This window comes from Gobio gobio, assembly GCF_949357685.1.
Source record: "Gobio gobio genome assembly, chromosome: 15".
NCBI lineage: Eukaryota > Metazoa > Chordata > Actinopteri > Cypriniformes > Gobionidae > Gobio > Gobio gobio.
Window position 1 is genome coordinate 43283565 of NC_137108.1, and position 21226 is coordinate 43304790.

At 39.5% G+C, this 21226-nt stretch overlaps 1 protein-coding gene across 1 annotated transcript in view; it reads left to right on the forward strand.

Moving 5' to 3' along the window:
• Positions 1–11028: 11028 nt before the first annotated feature.
• syngap1b (synaptic Ras GTPase activating protein 1b) overlaps positions 11029–21226 on the forward strand; it is a gene marked incomplete at both ends in the record, with an annotated part of 89036 nt that continues 78838 nt past the window's right edge. The window contains 2 exons of the mRNA XM_079837046.1: positions 11029–11160; positions 18171–18305. Coding sequence (XP_079693172.1) covers positions 11029–11160; positions 18171–18305 — 267 coding nt within the window. The remainder of the gene's footprint in view (positions 11161–18170; positions 18306–21226) is intronic.

Sequence of the window (21226 nt, forward strand, 5' to 3'; positions counted from 1 at the left end):
CTGACTTCTTTAGCTCCCTCCTGGCCATGCTGTAACTACACCAGCTATTCAAAAGTTGCTAATAGAATGGTAACACTTTATTTCACAGTGTCCTTGTTACATATGTTACATGTACTTACTATAGTAATAGCATTAAATTAGGCATAATTACATGCAACTTAGCCTAAACCAAACCCGGTCCACGTTATATTAGGTGGCCTTAACTACTATGTATGTACTAATCTTTTGATGTAAGTACATTGTACTTATTGTGTTCATATTGTATTGCAAAACACTTTTGCTAATATTGAGGTGGAAAACGGGTAAAGTTAGGGACAGGTGTGGTGGTGTGGGTAAGTTTAAGGGTAAGGTTAGGTGTAAGGGAAGTGTCATCAGTGTAATTATAAATATAACTACAGAAATGAATTACAGATGTTTTTAATGTATGTATAATGTAAAAACTTATGTACCTAAAAAGTGCACTGTATCTAGTGATTCATTTAAATGTTAGTACATTAAGGTAGTGTTGTAGTACTCGAGACCAGTCTTGGTCTTGAGACCGGTCTTAAGACCATTTTTTGAAGGTCTTGGTCTTGTCTCGGTCTCGACCACATTTGTACTCGGCCTTGTCTCGGGTCTCAGACTTAGAGGACTCTGGATTTTTGGTAATGTGGATCTTTATGAATTTAAGGAGTGCTGGTCTCGACTCAGTCTCGCACTGTCTTGGTCTTGTCTTGGTCTCAACCCCTCAAAATCTTGGTCTTGTCTTGGTCTCAACACACATTGGTCTTATTTGAATTTATTAGGATTAACCCCTTGAGATGTATCATCTCGTTTTCGAGGGGGTCCTTACAATGAAATACAATTACAACTTAGGGAACATACGATTACAATTAACAATACTATTAACAATACATACATAAAAAATAAAAAAAATAGAAAAAGAGAGGGAAAAAAAAAAAAAAAAAAAAAAAAAAAAAAAAAAAAAAAAAAAACAACAACAGTACACATAACAACGACAGTTTCAATGATAGCACGTGCAATCTACTTTAAAATAAGATAATAAAGATTGTTTGAACAACCGAAAAGAAGTAATGGATCTAATATCTACAGGCAAATTATTCCAGTCTAGTACAGCTTTAAACATAAATGCTCTCTTACCAATTGTTTTTTTAACACGAGGAACTAAAAAGTAAGTCTGGACAGAATGCCTCACTTGGTAGTTTGAAGAAAAGAGTACAAAGTATTGTTGTAGATAAGTAGGATAATGAAAGTAAATACACTTAAATATAAATTGGAGCCAGTGAGTCTGCCTTCTCACATTCAAAGATGGCCACTGGAGTGCATCATACATTGTACAGTGGTGAGTGGAAAAAGAACATCCTAAAACGAATCGACAAATTCTATTATATGCCGAATTAAGTAAGACAAGATCAGATTTTAATGCCGTCTGATAAACCACATCACAGTAATCAAAAAACGGAAAAATTAATTGAACAACTAGTTTCTTACGAACACTATAAGTGAAGCAATTTCGAGACCGATGCAAAATACTCATTCCAACATTGACTTTTCGTAAAACATGATTAATGTGGGGTTTAAAGGAGAGTTTAGAATCAAGCCATAAACCAAGATACTTAATAGTGTCAACTCTATGCAGGGGAGTACCATCTTTACATGATATAACACAAGAACAGCTTTTAGAATTAAGTTTATATCTGGAGCCAAAAATCATAGTATATGACTTGGTCTTATTAAGCACTAATTTATTAGCCAAAAGCCAGTCTTGTAAACTATTAAAATCCAATTGAAGAGATAATTGAATTTGTATAGGATCAGAATTACATGTATATATGACAGTATCATCCGCATAAAGTTGAACCTGACAATTTTTAAGAAGTAATGGTAAATTATTAACATAAATAGAAAAAAGAAGTGGTCCCAGAACTGAACCTTGAGGCACACCTCTCTGGAGAGTCAGAAAATCAGATTTATTCCCATTTAGGACTACGCATTGTTTCCTGTTGTGCAGATATGAATTAAACCACAAAATTGTATTTTTTGAACAACCAATAGCATGAAGTTTATCTAAAAGCAAGTAATGATCAACCAAATCAAAAGCTTTAGTCAAATCAAGAAAAATAGCACCTGTGAGCTTTCCATTATCTGAGGCTGAAAACACATCATTTGTAAACTTAATTAATGCAGTAGTTGTGGAATGATTAGACCTAAAACCAGATTGAGATGAGGATAGAATATTATTGATAGATAAATAATTTGAAAGTTGTTTATAAATTAATTTTTCAAAAACTTTAGATATAGAACATATAATAGATATTGGTCTATAATTATTAATATCAAGTACATCACCTCCCTTATAAAGCGGAGTAATGCGTGCACATTTCCATGGTCTTGGTCTCGACTTGCTCTTGGATTAGGTGGTCTTGACTACAACACTAAGTTAAGGTCACCTAATATAAAGTGGGTCCCCAAACCCTAACCCTAGTTATATACTAAGTGTGTTGTTAATTTCTATTACTCAGTACTTAAATGTATAATCACATTGTAACAAGAGCACCTGCAATAAAAAAGGGTTACACTTTAGTTTAAGGTGTCTTTTTTACACTGTAATTATATATTTAAGTACTGAATAATATTAAGTAACAACATGTACTGACTATAGGGTTAGGATTAAGATTTGTTTTTGGTTTAGGGTTAATTGCATGTAATTATGCACAATTTATAGTTATTACTACAGTAACTACATGCAACATTTGTAACAATGACAATGTAAAATAAAGTGTTACCCTTTGTTTTATGGTGTCCTCGTTACAGTGTAATTATGCATTTAAGTACTGTGTAATAATAATTAAAGGATTAGTTCACTTTTAGATAAACTTTTGCTGATAATTAACTCACCCCCATGTCATCCAAGATGCCCATGTCTTTCTTTCTGCAGTCAAAAAGAAATTAAGGCTTTTGATTTTTCTCCATATAATGGACTTCAATGGGCTCCAAACGGTTCAAGGTCCAAATGACAGTTTCAAAACAGCTTCAAAGGTCTTTAAACGATACCAGATGATGAATACGGGTCTTATCTAGCGGAATGATCGGTATTAATGCTATTATTTTACCTCTTATCAGACGAACGTGATCATCTCTGAGCTTCGCCATAACTTCCGCTAAGTGAGGTCAAAATACGAGCATGGTCATAGATGTATACGTAGATGCCTCATTAGCGCCTGCACGGATCAGTAGAATGAGGCATCTACGATCGATATATCTATGACCACGCTCGTATTTTGACCTCGCTTAGCGGAAGTTTTGGCTGAGCTCAGAGATGATCACGTTCATCTGATAAGAGGTAAAATAATAGCATAAATACCGATCGTTTCGTTTATTTAAAAGCGAACTAATCCTTTAACTAAATGTACTTACTATAGGGGTTAGGGTTGGGGTTTGGCATAATTTATGTATGCATAATTTATGTATTCATGTAACCTGTAACAAGGACACGCTGTGACATTTACAGCTCAGACTGACTTCTAATTGTCTATGCATATTGATAGGATAAATATTACAAATTTCACTTTTAAAAACAACACTCAATAAGGCTTAATTTCAAATAATATTGTTTTCATTTCTTCTTTGTTTTGTTCAAGCCCTGTGCACCGTTACAAATCCAATTTAGGTGTAACAATCGATCCACTTGCAACCCCACGCATATCAATCAAAAGCTGAGCATTATTTTTTTTTTCATTAGTTTCACTTTTTATCATGTTTGCTCCCCCTCCTCTCGCTGTCTCTCTCTCTTCCGTTCTGTCTCTCTCAAAGGGACTGAAGCTTGAAGCTGTTTCCACCCACACACTTCAGCTCTGGCTTTCAGCTTGACATCAGATTTACATTGAGAATAAAAAGTGCACACACACACACCCACACAGGCACATACTTGTACACACCTATGTTGGATGTCCAGCTTTTTCCCCCTTCCATCATTATTGTATGATAGAAAATACCTCCGCTTGTCATCAAGATGCAGAACGCAGGCTTATTTTAGTGATCATTGTGTTTAATAACAGACGGTGCCCGTTTGAACTTGATGGAAATGTGACTTGCCGTTTCTCGTCCGTCGGACCGCTTTGTTCATACATGTTCACATGCATGTGAGTCTGTGTTCCATCACTTCAGCGTTTCATCATGTTAGTCAAATGTAAGGTACTAGAAAATGTTGCCATGGCAACCAAATAAAGAGCCTGGATTTGGATCAAAAAGGACAGAGGGAGAAATTGAAATAAATGGATGTATCGAGCCCGCTTTACTTTGGCTTTCAGTTTGGCATAATTAAAAGGAATAGTGACCTCTGGCCTTCGATCAGGTTCAGTCCATTAAGTTCTGTGGTTCTTGAAGGGCGTTTATAAGAGTGTACATTAATTTGTGTTTTAAATGCTCTCTCTATCCCAGACACATTAAAGTGACAATTCATATTAATAACCGGAGATTGATTTGCTATTAACTGAATGTATTTGCTGAATCATTTGTTAAAAGTGTCTTGCTCTGATGTATGGCACTCAGTCACAGTATTTCATTGATTATTTCATATCCTATCAGAACAGTACTATACCATGGTATTGAATGACTATACACTTTATTGCCAAAAGTTTTGGGACTCCTGCCTTTACATGCACATGAACTTTAATGACTTCCCATTCTTAATTCGTAGGGTTTAATATGGAGTTGACCCACCCTTTGCAGCTATAACAGTTTCAACTCTTTCAAAGGTTTAGGAGTGTGTTTATGGGAATTTTTGACCATTCTTCTAGAAGCGCATTTGTGAGGTCAGAACCTGATGTTGGGACGAGAAGACCTGGCTCGCAGTCTCCGCTCTAATTCATCCCAAAGGTGTTCTATCGGGTTGAGTTCAGGACTATGTGCTTCCTCCACACCAAACTGGCTCATCCATATCTTTCTGGACCTTGCTTTGTTCACTGGTGCGCAGTCATGTTGGAACAGGAAGGGGCCATCCCCAAACTGTTCCCACTAAGTTGGAAGCATGAAATTGTCCAAAATGTCTTGGTGTGCTGAAGCATTAAGAGTTAATTTCACTGGAACTAAGGGGTCAAGCCCAACCCCTGAAAAACAACCACACACCATAACCCCCCCTCCACCAAACTTTACACTTGACACAATGCAGTCAGGCAAGTACTGTTCTCCTGGCAACCGCCAAACCCAGACTCGTCCATCAGATTGCCAGACAGAGAAGCGAGATTGGTCACTCCGGAGAACACGTCTCCACTGCTGTAGAGTCCAGTGGCGGCGTGCTTTACCCCTCTACATCTGATGCTTTGCATTGCACTTGGTGATGTAAGGCTTGGATGCAGCTGCTCGGCCATGGAAACCCATTCAATGAAGCTCTCTACACACTGTTCTTGAGCTAATCTGAAGGGCACACAAAGTTTGGAGGTCTGTAGCTATTGACTCTGAAGAAAGTTGGCGATTTTTGCGCACTGTGCGCCTCAGTATGCGCTGACCTCGCTCTGTGATTTTACATGGCCTACCACTTCATGGCTGAGTTGCTGTTGTTCCCATTTGCTCCCACTTTGTTATAACACCACTAACAGTTGACCGTGAAATATTTAGTAGTGAGGAAATTTCTCGAATAGACTTACTGCACAGGTGGCAACCTATCCAGGTACCTTGAATTCACTGAGCTCCTGAGAGCGACCCATTCTTTCACAAATGTTTATAGAAGCGTCCGCATGCCTATGTGCTTGATTTTATACACCTGTGGCCATGGAAGTGATTGAAACACCTGAATTCAATGATTTGGAGGGGTGTCCCAATACTTTTGGCAATATAGTGTATAATCATTTATACTACCATTTAAAAGTTTGGGGACACTAAGATTAAAAAAAAAAAAAATTAACGAACAATTATTCAGCAAGGATGCATTAAATTGATCAAAAGTGATAGTAAAGACACGTATAATGTTACAAAAGATTTCTATTTCAAATTGATGCTGTTCTTTCTGTTAACATTTATTCATCAAAGGACCCTGAAAAAAATGTATCAGTTTCTACAAAAACTCTTTTCAACATTAAAAATAATAAGACATTTCTGAAGGATCATGTGACACTGAAGACTGGAGTATTAATGCTGAAAATTCAGCGTTATCATCACAGGAATAAATTACATTTTAAAATATTTTAAATATTAAGCAATTATTAAAGCCAGCAGCATATTCCTGGAAGGACTGGTGCATGAGCGCTGAACGGCCGCTGCCGGTCTGGAGCTCAATTTCTGAAAACGTCTAAACAAATTGTCAAATATGTGCTATGTTTATATACAAGTCACATATTTGAGGTCCAAATAACTTCATTCTCGTCTAAGAAACTCTTAAAACTACATTCTGTGACACAATAATGGTAGTATTTGTAAAATTGTGGTGCTTTGCTCATCCGCCATGACACTGTGGAGTGATACAAACGGTGAACCGGTTCCAGTGCTGATACTGGGAGAATATCGCACGGCTGGAAAAGGCTCTCAGCCAATCAGATTCGAGAACCAGAAAGAACTGTAATATGAATGTCCTGTCCTCAAATGTATGTTACATTTAGAGATCATTTCTGAATAGAACAATATCAGAATAAAGTTCATCAAATTCTTGTGCTGGCAGCACGCTCAACATTTCCATAGAGCTCTTCATCTGAAATTGACCGTTCTTGATTCATTTTGTGCTAATAAAGTTGATCAAATAAACAGAAATATATATTTGTGTCTGTGCGTGTATATTATTACACTACTATTAAAAAGTTTGGGGTCAGTACATCAAAGAATTCCACAAAAATATACGAATTTCCACAAAATATTAATCATTACAACTGTTTTAAAAATGTTTCTTGAGTAGAAAATCAGCATATTCAAATGATTTCTGAAGGATCGTAGTAATGATGCTGAAAATTCAGCTTTGCATCACAGGAATAAATTATATTTTAAAATATATTAAAATAGAAAACAGGGTATTAATATTTCACATTGTTACTGTTTTACTGTGTTTTTGATCAAACAAATGCTGCCTTGGTGAGCATAAGAGACTTTGTTCTGTTCAGAAATGATCCTATCTTGCAGTAATAGAAAAGAAAATTCTTGCTGATTGTCATGACAACAGCTCTGATGCTTCTATATTTGTTTATGGTCTTCTGTCCCCATTGGCATAAAAAAATGAAACTGTTAGTGGAGGCAAAAGTCATGAAAATGATTCAGTTCCAGTTCAAGATTGCCAAGTATGACCAAGAGTCCTCAGATGGATCGATATGTAAAATATACTTGACTTTAATGGACATATTACATAATAAGAAGTGTAAAATGAGCTCGGTTGAGGCTGCGCAGCAGGAGAGAGATCAGGAGGAGCGATTTTGAGATTTGAGGTCTGACGTACAGGATCGCAAAGAGACCAAAAGACAGATGAGATTGAAAGAGCAGAGAATAGAATGGGAAAGGATGTGAGAGGTGAGGAGAAGGAAAATGCTCTCAAAAGAGAGAGGCAGAGAGATGGATAAATACACTGTTTGATTTATGTAAAGGAGTTGCGTGGGTGCAAGGCGAGAGAACTGTATGGCTGTGTTGGTGAGTGTGTGTGTGAGCTGTGAGCTTCAGAAATTGAGAGAGAGAGACAGATTGCATTGGCTGGAGAGACAGTGGGTATTTACACTCAGATTTATGGGAGGGTTATCACAGCATCGAGCAGGAGAGACGGATGGTTTGATGGTGGAGGACTGCTTCTTTCAGTTTGTTCCCCTCCCAGCACCTCTACGTTCATTAAGCCGCCCATTCATTTGTTTCTGTTGGTCTTATTTTAATGACTTCACGTTCCTGAGCAATAGTCGTGTCTACAGCTCTGCCAATGACTTCGCTTCTGTATCCGGTACTCAGTACTCACTCAAGGACACCAGTCAATAAGCACTTTGTTTGCAAGTGTCTGTCTCTTTGCCTGCAGTTAGACTGTTTTATTTCTCATTGTTTTGCCGTTTTCTTTTCTCTGCTTCGGTCCAAAATTAACTTTTACAACGTCTGCCAATAGCAGTTGAATTGAGAAAATTTACTGGCCAAAAATATGGCATGAAAGTGTATTGTATTAGAAAGAAATCGATGCTTTTATTCAGCAAGGATGAATTAAAATTGATCAAAAGTACCAGGCATTTATGATGTTATGAAAAATCTACAGGGGCATCTCAATAAATTAGAATGTCATGGAAAAGTTAATTTATTTCAGTAATTCAACTTAAAAGGTGAAACTAATATATTATATAGACTCATTACATGCAAAGTGAGATATTTCAAGCCTTTATTTGTTATAATTTTGATGATTATGGCTTACAGCTTATGAAAACCCCAAATTCAAAATTTCAGAAAATTAGAATATTTGACCAATTTGCTGCCCTAGGCAAGATTTTACTTGGTGCCCCTTGTATCAAGGTTTAGCACTACATGTTATCAGTCTAAGTTGTGGAAACACTGGTACTGTTTTATTTTTGTAATGCATTGATGTTTTTTTTGTTTTTTATTATTGTTGTTGTTTTATATGATGTCCAGTCCATTCTACCCCATCATTATGTTCATGATATTATTATTATTATTATTATTATTATTTAAAAAGCTGATGATAGTTCAACTATACCAAAATAGCACCTATGCCACATTACAGCCTAAACACAAATAGCAAGAGTAATTGCATCTAGCATTCATGCACAAACTATTCATTGAGAACTAGCAAAAGTGTTTGTTTTCCAGTAGATGGCAGCAATCTTCCACTTAACTATGCACATTCATGTTTTCACCAGGAATTAACCTGAGAAATTTAGATATTTAATGCAAATTTTACATAAAATGTTGCAGGAAACTGCAAGTCATGACAACAATTATCGTCAACATCGCATCCGAATGGTTCGGTGAAGAGGTGAAAGAAGGAGGCTCCAAAGGATCTCGCTCAAAGAACCAATGTGAGGAGAGAATCCACAACATCAGGCAGGAGATGAAGAACCTAAAGCGATAATACAAGCAGGCAGGGGAGTAGGAGCGCATTGGCCTGGCACAGCTGATGTGCATCCTACGATAAAAGATCAGGATCCTCCGCCGTGCAGAGTGGCACCGGAGGCGCCGCCGTGAAAGAGCCCAAAAGAGAGCTGCATTCATTGCCAACCCCTTTAAGTTCACTAGGAGCTGCTAGGACAGAGGCATAGTGGCCAGCTGGTTTGCACTAGGGAGGAGATTGATCACCACCTGAAGGAAACATACAGCGACCCAGCGAGAGAACAGGAGTTGGGAAAGTGCAGCACGCTGATAGATCCTGCAGGGCCAAGTGTGCAGTTCAATATGGCAGAGCTGCAGCTGAAGGAGGTTCGAGAGGTTGTCGGGAAAGCGTGAGCAAGCTCTGCTCCAGGACCCAGCGGCACTTCATACAAAGTGTACAAGAACAATGTTAGCCACCAATAAGAGCATTTATGGATGACCTCACAGTCACCAAAGAGTCAGTCCCAGGCTGCCGGTGGATTCTAAAGGGTCTCGAAAAGCTAATGGAGTGGGCACGGATACGTTTTAAGCCAGCAAAGTCGAGATCAATGGTGCTGAAAGGAGGAAAGGTAGATGACAAGTTCCTGTCCAGTGTCGCAGGGGAAACAATCCCAACCGTCACTGAGAAGCCTGTTAAGAGCTTAGGCAAGGTTTTTGACAGCACCCTGAGGGACACAGCATCCATCCAGGCAACCTGCACTGAGCTGGACAGATGGCTGAAGTCAGTGGATCGGTCCGGATTGCCAGTAAAGTTTAAAGCTTGGCTATACCAGCATGGCATTCTTCCCAGGATCCTGTGGCCACTCCTCGTCTATGAAGTGCCAATCTCGACTGTGGAAACTTTAGAGAAGAAGGTCAGCAGCCACCTCAGAAAATGGCTGGGGCTTCCAAAAAGTTTAAGCAGCATCGCACTCTATGGGCACCGCAACAAACTGCAACTACCACTCAAGTCCTTGGAAGAGGAGTTCAAGGTAACCAGAGCCAGGGAAGTGTTGCATTATAGAGACTCAAGCGATCCAAAGGTGTCAAAGGCTGGGATTGAAGTTAGGACTGGCCGGAAGTAGAAGGCAGAGGGGGCTGTTCGACAAGCAGAGGCAAGAGAACATCACAACAGGCTGGTGGGAGTGGTAACAAGAGGCAGGGCTGGACTGGGTTCCTTTTCAACTCCCCATATTGACACCACCAAAGGGAAGGAAAGGCGTTGCCTAGTCCAGGAGGAGGTGAGAGCAGTGGTTGAGGAGGAGATAACCTGCAGGACAGTGGGAATGAGGCAACAGGGTGCCTGGATACTATGGGAGAACGCGATCAAGAGGAAGGTGACATGGGTGGAGCTGTGGAAGGCAGAGCCACAGCGGATCAAGTTTCTCATCCAGGCGGTATATGATGTGCTTCCCAGCCCATCAAACCTTCACATATGGGGCAAAGTGGAGTCAGCAGCATGTCCACTGTGCTCCAGGCGTGGAACACTAGAGCACATTCTGAGTTGTTGCCCAAAGGCACTGGGAGAGGGGAGGTATAGGTGGAGACATGACCAGGTGCTGAAGGCCATCGCCGAAGCCATTGCTGCAGGAGTCGAGTGGGCCAAGCACTCCCACCTATCCAAGAAAGCTTCATCAGAGCTGGAGAGCAGCCAAGACCAGCTGCAAAAACATCTGCAGGCATCTTGGCCACTGCGAGGGACTGGCAGCTGTTGGTGGACCTGGAGCAGCAAATCAAGTTCCCCAACCACATTGTTACCACCACCTTAAGACCAGATGTTGTTCTCTTGTCTGAGTCCACCAAACAAGTGGTTCTGTTGGAGCTAACAGTTCCTTGGGAAGATCGCCTGGAAGAGGCCTTTGAAAGGAAGCTCGCCAAGTACGAGTGACTGGTCAGCGAGTGTGCGACATGCAGGATGGAGAGCAAGGTGTCTCCTAATCGAGGTCGGAAGCAGGGGCTTTGCGGCCCGACCCCTATTCAGAGCCTTCAGTCTGTTAGGCATCGATGGAGGGAGGAGAAGAAGAGCCATCTACAACACCACCGAAGCAGCGGAGAAAGCCTCAAGATGGATATGGCTCAAGAGAGGAGATCCATGGGGGAAAAGCAGCTAGATTCGCCAACTGGACACAAGCTGGGGTCTGATCAGCTGGGTTGCCTGGATGAGGGTGTATGATGTTGAAAGTCCCGAAACACCCAATGATTCCAGGAACATTACTGAAGATGTGTCCAGTAGCATCAATAGATGTATTTACACTGCTATTTTAAATAAACCTGTATATAAATATCATTACTAATTTTGGCAAATACATTTTAAAATTGCCATATGTGCCCTTAAAACTGCACAACTGTAGAGTAAAAACATTAGGCTATTAAAAAAGTTATATTACATTCGTTTAAATATTTAATGCAATTAGATAAACTGTTCATTCATTAGCCTACATTACTTTACCTCTGTCTTTACACTGCAAAAAATGCTCTTATTATTTAGTATTTTTTTGTTGTTTCCTGTCCAAATATCTAAAAATTCTTAAATCAAGATGCATTTACTAGTAAATATTTTTTTATTGTTTTCTTGGGGAAAAAATGAAGAGAGTTTTTGCTTAAAACAAGCAAAATTATCTGCCAATGGGGTGAGAAAAATAATCTTATTTCTGTTTGGGACAGAAACAAGATTTCAATCAGAAACACGATTATTTTTCTCACCCCATTGGCAGATAATTTTGCTTGTTTTAAGCAAAAACTAACTTCATTTTGATTTTATTTTCAAGAAAAAAAGAAATCTATCTTATCTAGTAAATGCATCTTGATTTAAGAATTTTTAGATATTAGACTAGAAACAAGACAAAAATACTAAGTAAGAAGAGCATTTTTTTTGCAGTGTATCCCTTTTCTTCCCTGCACCAGAGGGCTTCTGTCTTTTTTGACACTACAATTCGGCCATCCGTCATAAATAATCAGGCAACTTTCACTGTGTCTACACCTGGCATGAGCGGCCAAGCACCCTAAAAAATGAAAGCAATCCTGTCTACGTTGGATGCGGCGAGAGGCGACGCGACACAACAAATTCCCAGTGTTAAACTGATTGCGCACTTCAATTCATCTTCTATTTCTGACGCACTTCAAGTAGCTCGGCAGAGTTTGATGCGGCGGACCGGGAAGAGGCGGGGGACTTAAAAAAGTTTTTTTGGTAATATTTCAAATGAATATGAATTAAATAGTATCAATATTACATTTTGGCTTCCCTATGGATGAGTGGCGCCCCTAGCATTTGCCTATTCCGCCTATGCCACAGGCCGGCCCTGGCTCAAAGTGTCACACTCTAATCAGCTAATTAATCCAAAATATCTGCAAAGGGTTCCTGAGCCTTTAAATGGTCTCTCAGTCTGGTTCAGTGCAATTCACAATCATGGGGAAGACTGTTGACCTGACAGTTGTGCAGAAAATCCATCATTGACACCCTCCACAAGGAGGGAAAACCTCAAAAGGTAATTGCTAAAGAAGTGGGATGTTGTCAAAGTGTTGTATCAATGTAAGTGGAAGGGGAAAGTGTGGAAGAAAAAGGTGCACAAGCAGCAGGGGTGACTGCAGCCTGGAGAGGATTGTCAGGGAAAGGCCATTCAAATGTGTCGGGGAGCTTCACAAAGAGTGGACTTAGGCTGGAGTTACTGCATCAAGAGCCACCACACACAGACGGATCCTGGACATGGGCTTCAAATGTCGTCAGAAGCGTCTTTCCTGGGCTAAAGAAATAAAGAACTGGTCTGTTGCTCAGTGGTCCAGTCCTCTCTTCTGATGAGAGCAAATTTTGGATCTCAGTTGGAAACCAAGGTCCCAGAGTCTGGAGGAAGAATTGAGAGGCACACAGTCCAAGATGCTTGAAGTCCAGTGTGAAGTTTCCACAGTCTGTGTTGGTTTGGGGAGCCATGTCACCGGCTGATGTTGGTCCACTGTGCTTTATTAAGTCCAGAGTCAACGCACCCTTCTACCAGGACATTTTAGAGCACTTCATGCTTCCTTCAGCAGACAAGCTTTATGGAGATGCTGACTTCATTTTCCAGCAGGATTTGGCACCTGCCGACACTGCCAAAAAGTACCAAAACCTGGTTCAATGACCATGGAATTACAGTGCTTGATTGGCCAGCAAACTCGCCTGACCTGGCATTGCCAAGAGAAAGATGAGCGACATGAGACCGAACAATGCAGAAGAGCTGAAGGCCCCTATTGAAGCATCAAGGTCTTCCATAACACCTCAGCAGTGCCACAGGCTGATAGCATCCATGCCATGCCACATTGAGGCAGTACTTCATGCAAAAGGGGCCCAAACCAAGTACTGAGTGCATATGCTTGATTATACTTTTCAGAGGTCGAACATTTCTGTATTTAAAATCCTTTTTGTATTAATTTCATGTAATATTCTAATTTTCTAAGATTTTGAATTTGGGGTTTTCATAAGCTGTAAGCCATAATCATCAAAATTATAACAAATAAAGGCTTGAAATATCTCACTTTGCATGCAATGATTCTATGTAATATATTAGTTTCACATTTTAAGTTGAATTACTGAAATAAATGAACTTTTCCACGACATTCTAATTTATTGAGATGCACCTGTATCAAATAAATGCTGTTCATTTGAACTTTTTATTCATCAAAAAATCCTGAAAAAAAAATCAGTTTCCACAAAAATATTAAGCAGCAAAACTGAAATAAAAATGGAAGCTTGTTTCCGCCACCGAATAAAAAATAAATATCTCGCAATTCTGACTATATATGTTTTTACCGTATTTTTGATCAAATAAATGCAGCATTGGTGAGCATAAGAGCTCACCTCTTCTTCTTTTTTTAGCTATTTTTCTTGCCTCTTTCTTGGCCACAGATCAATGTCTCTGTTCTAAATTGAAACTCATACTGTAATTGATTTGTAGTAATAAAATGCATAACAATTCTGTACATAGCACACATAAATAATAAACAACTATTCTTAAATGGATTGCATTATATTAATTAATAATATTTGTTGTAATTAAATTAGTTAGTGACATTTCTTTTGCTTAAAGGGATAGTTCACCCAAAAACAAAATTTTTATGTTTGTCTGCTTACCCCCTGGGCATCCAAGTTTCTTTGGATTTCTTCAGTAGAACACAAATGTAGATTTTTAACTCCGTTGCAGTGTGATAGTCGTTTAATGCATGTCAATGGGGATATTTTAGAGAGTATGAGAGCAATGAGAGTAAAAACACATAGACAAACGAATCCTTATTAAACCATGCGGCTCGTGGCGACACATTGATGTCTTAAGACACGAAACGATCGGTTTCTTTGAGAAACCGAACAGTATTTATGTAATTTTTTTTACCTCTTATCAGACGAATGTCATCTAGTTTTCCCAGCGCCATAACTTCCGGCGAATAAGGTCAAAATACTAGCGTGATCAAAATATATATATATACGTATAGATGCCTCATTCGACCGATCCGCGCAGGCACTAATGAGGAATCTATTTATATATCTATTAGGGATGCAACAATACAGTTAGTTCACGGTTCAATACATACCTCGGTTTTTAACCACGGTTTTCGGTTCGGTTCGGTTCTGATGGCTTGTCACATAAATTTTTTTGTTATTCTATTTTTAGGCGACAGGAACAGCAAGAGGTTAAGGAGAAAAAAATATAATTTTTTATTGCAATACTCTTTCTTAATTTTACTTATAAGAATTGAAAAACTTACCTTAAACTTAAAACTTTACTTTAAAAAAAAAAACTTGTATTCCTAGTGTATTGTAAAATATAAAATAAATATATATAAAGATTTACACTGGCAGCTCAGAGCTGTACAGCAGCATTTAAGTATGAAATTGAATGAATTAATGTAAAAATAAAACACTACATAGACTTCACTATAAAATATTCATTGATTCTTTGCTGCTGTATTAGTTTTTCAGTCAAGAGCAGTGAGTGATTTTCTCTTTGTCTTGTGTTGTTGTATTAACATTAAAGGAATAGTTCATTCAAAAATGAAAATTCTGTCATCGAGAAATGAATACAGGTTTGAAACAATATTAGAGTGAGTAAATAATGACATTATTTTAGAGGCGAACTGTCCCTTTAAGGATCGCGTGTTCACGACTGCGCTCTTGTCAATTTAAGACCTGTGCATCTAATATATAGACACACACGATTTGACTTTAACTTTAGACATAACCGACTGTGTTTATGTTAACCTTGTGTATATTTGACAGTATTAGCGCAGTAAGACGACTATTTAGTCCAGTAATCACGTGTTTGACAGGCGTTTAGTGCATGCGCTCCAAAAGCGCATGTTAAAACCGTGCACGCGAATGAAACCGGCAAGGCTTTAAAACGCATGCAAATAATGAACTTTGGTGATTGTGAATAACTATAGTGTTCCGTGAGTATAACTCTACCTCTAACGTGTGATGTGAATGTATGTTGCGTTGTTCAGTATTGGGATGGAGGCAAATGATAGAATGTGTAGAAAAATAATTCATTAAATGCAAAACCGAAAAAAACGCAATTCACAAGCGCGTATTGAACCGTGAATGCTGTACCGAACGGTTCAATATTATATTGAGAATTGTGGCATCCCTAATATCTATGATCGTGCCGTATATTGCATGTATTTTGACCTTATTCGCCGGAAGTGATGGCGCGGGGACAGCTGATGCAGAGCCATAGAAATATATAAATATATATTTTTAAATATAGATATTTTTCTTACACAAAAGCATCGATTCGCTTGCCTTTATTAACACCCTGGAGCCGTGTGGAGCAGTTATTTGACGGACAGATGCATTTTTTATGGACTTCAAAAACAGAGCAACTATTACTGCTATTATAATGCTTGGATTAGCCAGAACATGTTTAACATAACTCTGATTTTATTTGTCTGAAAGAAGAATGTCATATACACCTCGGATAACTTGAGGGTGAGTAAATCATGGGCTAATTTTCATTTTTGGGTGAACTATCCCTTTAACTCGACCATTTTAAAGGGAATTATTCTTGTTGAAATGAATTATGGGCCACAACAGCTAAAAGAAGGTACCTTACCTTTTGGAACAGCCTTTGCATTGGGAATGCTGCCTACATTGGCAGTCCACTTGGTTTTGGGACAGAGCCATAGTGTCACTCGCAGCATCATATACGAGATGAGCCAGACTCCGTCTCTCAGTGAAATGCAACCTGGCACAACAACGTAAAGAAAAGCCACATTGATTTTATTGCACATATAATTGTTTTGGTGGTTTAATGTGATGGACATTATAAATATATATAAATATGTCTTTCCATTATATATTTTTTTCACTAAAAAGTTGTTTAAAGGAAGAGTTCAACCAAAAAAGAAAATTCTGTCATTTACTCACCCGTACGCTTTGTTTATACTTTCGCCTGGCTCCGCAGCGCGAGCCTCCGCTGACTGTGCGCGCTCCTCCTCAAACGGACGAGGCGTTTATACTTGACGCGCTCGCCGTTGTACTATTCTTTGAAACGACAGAGGGCGACTCGGAGTAATTGTTTTATAAACCATCAGGAAACAGCGTCGAGAAGAAGTGGGCTAATGTACACAGGTGATGATATTTATTTTAGTACACTTCACCGAAAACCACACTACAAAAGGATTGTGTAAAACTCAGTAAACCTTGATATTACTTGTGACATGAGAACAAAATATATGCACACATGTATACAACTAAATTAACTATCTCTTAAATATTTCCTAATTTCACTAAACATTTTGATTTAGTTTCGTGATAATTTTTTTATTAAACATGGATCGTTATTTAAAAGGGCTTATTTCTGCTTTTGTAGACTCATTTTGTAAATTTAAGCACCTAATTTGTATGTGCAAACTGGGTGCCGGTGTGATGAGACGTCATGCTCGGCTAGATTCGCCTAGAACTCGTTCATCTTCGGATGCGGAGTCGCGCGCGCTGTTACAAAAAATGCGCTGCACACCGGCAGGCGAAATGGGGTCTTGCGCACCCAACGCGCACGACCGCCCACTCCGCGTTGACGTCATTTTTGCCGCGCGCACCCTCGCGCTCTTGCAGACGCGTCGAGTATATCTTGAAGATATCTTGAAGAATGTTGGTAACCAGAGAGTTGATGGTAGCCATTGATTTCCATTGTATTTTCCCCCAGTTGTTCCGTGACAAATAAAAACTGTATAGTTGTGTCCCGAATGACACACTACACTATGCACTACTCTGTTGTGACAGTTGAGTAGCCTGACAAGCCAGACACACATCAAGATGTTGGGTCTGGGAACTCACCATTGGCAGGGCTCAATCCGAGGTGCGGGATAAACGGTTGTCTTTCAAATTCCCTCTGCACGCAATAGGATAGCGCTACAACCAACCAGAGCAGCGAAGAAGGTGAAACGGAGCTAGTTGATAGATTAAACTTTCACCAACTCTGACCACATCTTCCTTTCTTAAGAATGATTTCAGTGCAGTTCTTTGTTCTTTTCTCAAAGAAAAGCTTAACTCCAAGTCTTCCAGAGTCGCGACCAAAGCCGTTTCGAAAGACCGCTGTTTCGCCAGCTGCTTTGCTTACGAGTAGCACACAGAACCGCCACAACTCCACTGCCATCATTATGTTAAGCCCGCCCACCGACTCTATACACGATGTGATTGGCCTGACCAGAGTTTGGTTTTTCCAGCCCGCAAGCCAACGGAGAGTTGCTAGACTACCCTGGCTGCAAATTACATTTGCTGCCGCTAGGGTCCGTCTAGATTTCTAGGCTAACAGTTGAGTGCATGAAGTGTCCAACATTCTACTCTTTGTTTTTTCCGTTAATTTAGTGCATCATCCGGGTATTTAAAGTGCACTTTTACATTTGGGAATTTTCAGTTTGAACACATTCCTCGCACTATTTGTACTTAAAAACACCATAGAACCATAGAATAGTGCATAAGTACACCAATTGGGACACACCTTATGTGTTCTAATATCGGCTCAAAATAAGTTTGTGCCCTTCATATACAATGCAATTTTCTGTGAAATATGTCAGCTCCGACTGCCAAAACCTGCAGACTTGCTCTGACTTTTGGCAACTTCCATTGACACGTTCAGACTGCAAATCGAGTCAAATCAAGTCGTTTAGTGCATTCCAGCCTTTAGTTGCATTTGATTCTGATACTTTTATCGCTCTCTCTTTCAGAAAACGCTCGGCTCCGGCGGAAGAGCATCGCCACCGGGAAGCAGCCAAGCATGGAGATCCCACCCACTGCCCCCCCACAACCCTTCCGACAATCCGTGAGTACCCCACCGTTCCGACCCCGATCCCTCTCTCCCTCCCTATCCCTCTCACTCCCGTTCGCACCTCTGCCCCTGTCGCCCTCTCTCTCCCCGTCGCTCTCCACCGCCCTCTCCTGTTCACAGTCAGAAAAGAGAGTGAGCACCCCTCCGCTCCCTCGTTCCCTCCCTCTCTCCCCGACCGTCTCTTTGACTCTCCCTCCCTCTGTCCCGCTCTCTCAATGGGCTGCTGGTGAGTGGAAGGTTGTGGGTTCTAATCCAGGGACTGGACGCAGTTTGGCGGCACAACCCTCTCTTGAGGTACGTTATCTAACATCTGAGCGCTCTCCGACACAGCTTCTGCTGTGGGTTCAGCCGGCCGGCGTGCGGTTTGGAAGTGTTAGACAAACAGTTAGTCATGCAGGAAGCAATCATGTTCATCTGTTCTTAAGCCAGTGATTGAGTCATTATGTCTGAGTTCATTAGATATAACGGACAATTTCTTTGCGATTAAACGCTTTTGTCTGTTTGGCTGAATGTGAGGACTTTTGTTTAGTGTCAGGGTGTTGTGCTCAAGGATTTGATCAGCATGACAAATACTTGAAATAAAAAAAAAAAATTTAATGTACCACTGCAACTACATTGTTACTCGTTGCGACAAAGTACTGTTGACCTTTTTGCCCCTCTGGTGCTCTTCAGTGACTTTTCCTTGATTGTTTTGTGTTCACAAAGCAAGTGCCACAATAGTCACCAAGGCCTGGTTTCACAGACAGGGCTTAGATTAAGCAAGGATTGACCTTAGTTCAATTAGGATCTTTAAGTATATAAACATGCCTTAGAAAGAAACATTACTGGTATGCAACTTGAAACAATGGCACTGACACATTTTAAGATATTCCAGTGCAAGTTGCTTTGAGTTAAAGGCACAATATGTAAGATTTTTGGATTAAATTATCCAAAAACCACTAGAACAATGTTATATACAAAATTGTACCTTTAGGGGTACAACAGCTTGTCACTGGGGCAGTACCCTTAAAAGGACATCTTTTTTACCACAAGAAGTTACAGTTTTGGCACCCTTTTTCTCTGTGTGTATTTTTTTGACTTGTGTATTTACATTTTCCCAAATGTTTCCAAGAATGTTTAAATCCAGATAAATAAGCATTTTTAACCAGGTCACGGACCATGTCCGTGCATCGCCTATCAATTACATCATAACGGCGTTATCCTCTAATTTTGTAGAAACCATGGAAACACCAAAGACGCTTTAATATATTATATGTTTTATTAGACAGGCGACCAACTGTTTGGATACATTCATTGACAGAAAACTAATCATTGTCATATAGCTCAACACAGTTAGTATTATTGTTTAAATCTTATTTTCTTGATTTACCGCGAGTACCATGTTTTACCATGACTAATATTGATCTAGCTTACTGCAGTGTGCAACAAGTGTCTCATAGTACAGAGTAGGCACAGAGTAACATTATAACATAACTTTCTACAGTCAAATGTATCTAATATGATAAAACAGCGCTGCGTTACCCCACATACGCATGAGTGCATCTGCAGCATAATAAAAGCTCCACTGCTCTCGAGCCGTGTGTCGCACTTGTCTCTCATTAGCAATCGCTCCAGCAACCTCATTCTGCTCCAGCGGCTTTCAGCCCCACCCTGCTTCATACTACAGTAACGTTAATAAATCTTTAATACATCAGCTCATCCATGAATATGATTTCTGCCCGAGTCCCATTGGATTCTTTTCCACCGTCTGTAAAGGTGAAGAGGTAAGATTGCAACTAGGCGCCATCAAGCTACGCCGTTGTTTTGAATAAGCACCCTCTAGCGGCGAAAATTACATATTGTGACTTTAAGACAGCTCAAAGATGCATTTTAGTCTGGGATTAGGCTTAAAGGTGCAGTGTGTAGTATTTATGAGGATCTATTGACATAAATGCAATATAATATACATAACTATGTTTTCAGTGGTGTATGAAGACCTTACATAATGAAGCGTTGTGTTTTTAATGCCTTAGAATGAGACATTTCTATCTACATACACCACGGGTTCCCTTACAGTGAAGTCGCCATTTTGCACCGGCATGTTTCTATAGTAGTCCTAAACGGACAAACTGCTCTACAGAGCACTAGCTACTGTCTGCTGTCTCATATGACGACATCTTTGTCTTTTGTCGGCCACCGTAGATTCTCTATGAGCTTCGAAAGGGAGGGGTGAGCAATTTGCAACCTCATCGCTAGATGCCGCTTAAATTTCCACAGTGCACCTTTATGCCTTGTCTGTGAAAACGAGGGCAAGTGTCATACCATTCTGATTAACTGTACATTTATTTCTGTCAAAACTGACCAAAGAGTACCAGAAGGTCAACACTACTTATACACTACTTTGTCAAAAAAGGATAACAATATTGTATTGTATTTAGACACAATCTGTATTTGCAGTGGTATAGAAAAAAGAAAACAAGGAAATGATTTGAAAAGTTTAAATGGTCCTAATTATTGGCATAAATGGTTATAATTATTGCATAAATATAACTTAGTACCATAAAATCCTCTCAAAATGTATAGTATTAAATAAAAAATATTATTGAACAAAAATATATATTACAATTATTTTACTGGGGAAAAAAAGTTACATTTGACGTGTTCGGCCACTTTTGACTGGGAGGAGTATGAGTGTGTCCCCTAAATGAGGAGCACCAGAGGGTTTAAAATAAAGGTTATTTTTGGTCCCCCAAAAAAATCTTACAGAACCATTTTTTTTCTTTGTGTGAAGAGCATTTAAAAAATCTAAAGTACTTTTTACTACTATAGAGAAACCTTTGTGCAGGAACGGTTCTATGGATGTTAAAGGTTCTTCATGGAACCATCAGTGTCAATAAGAGCCTTTATTTTTAAGAGTGTGAGCATGACGACTTTGT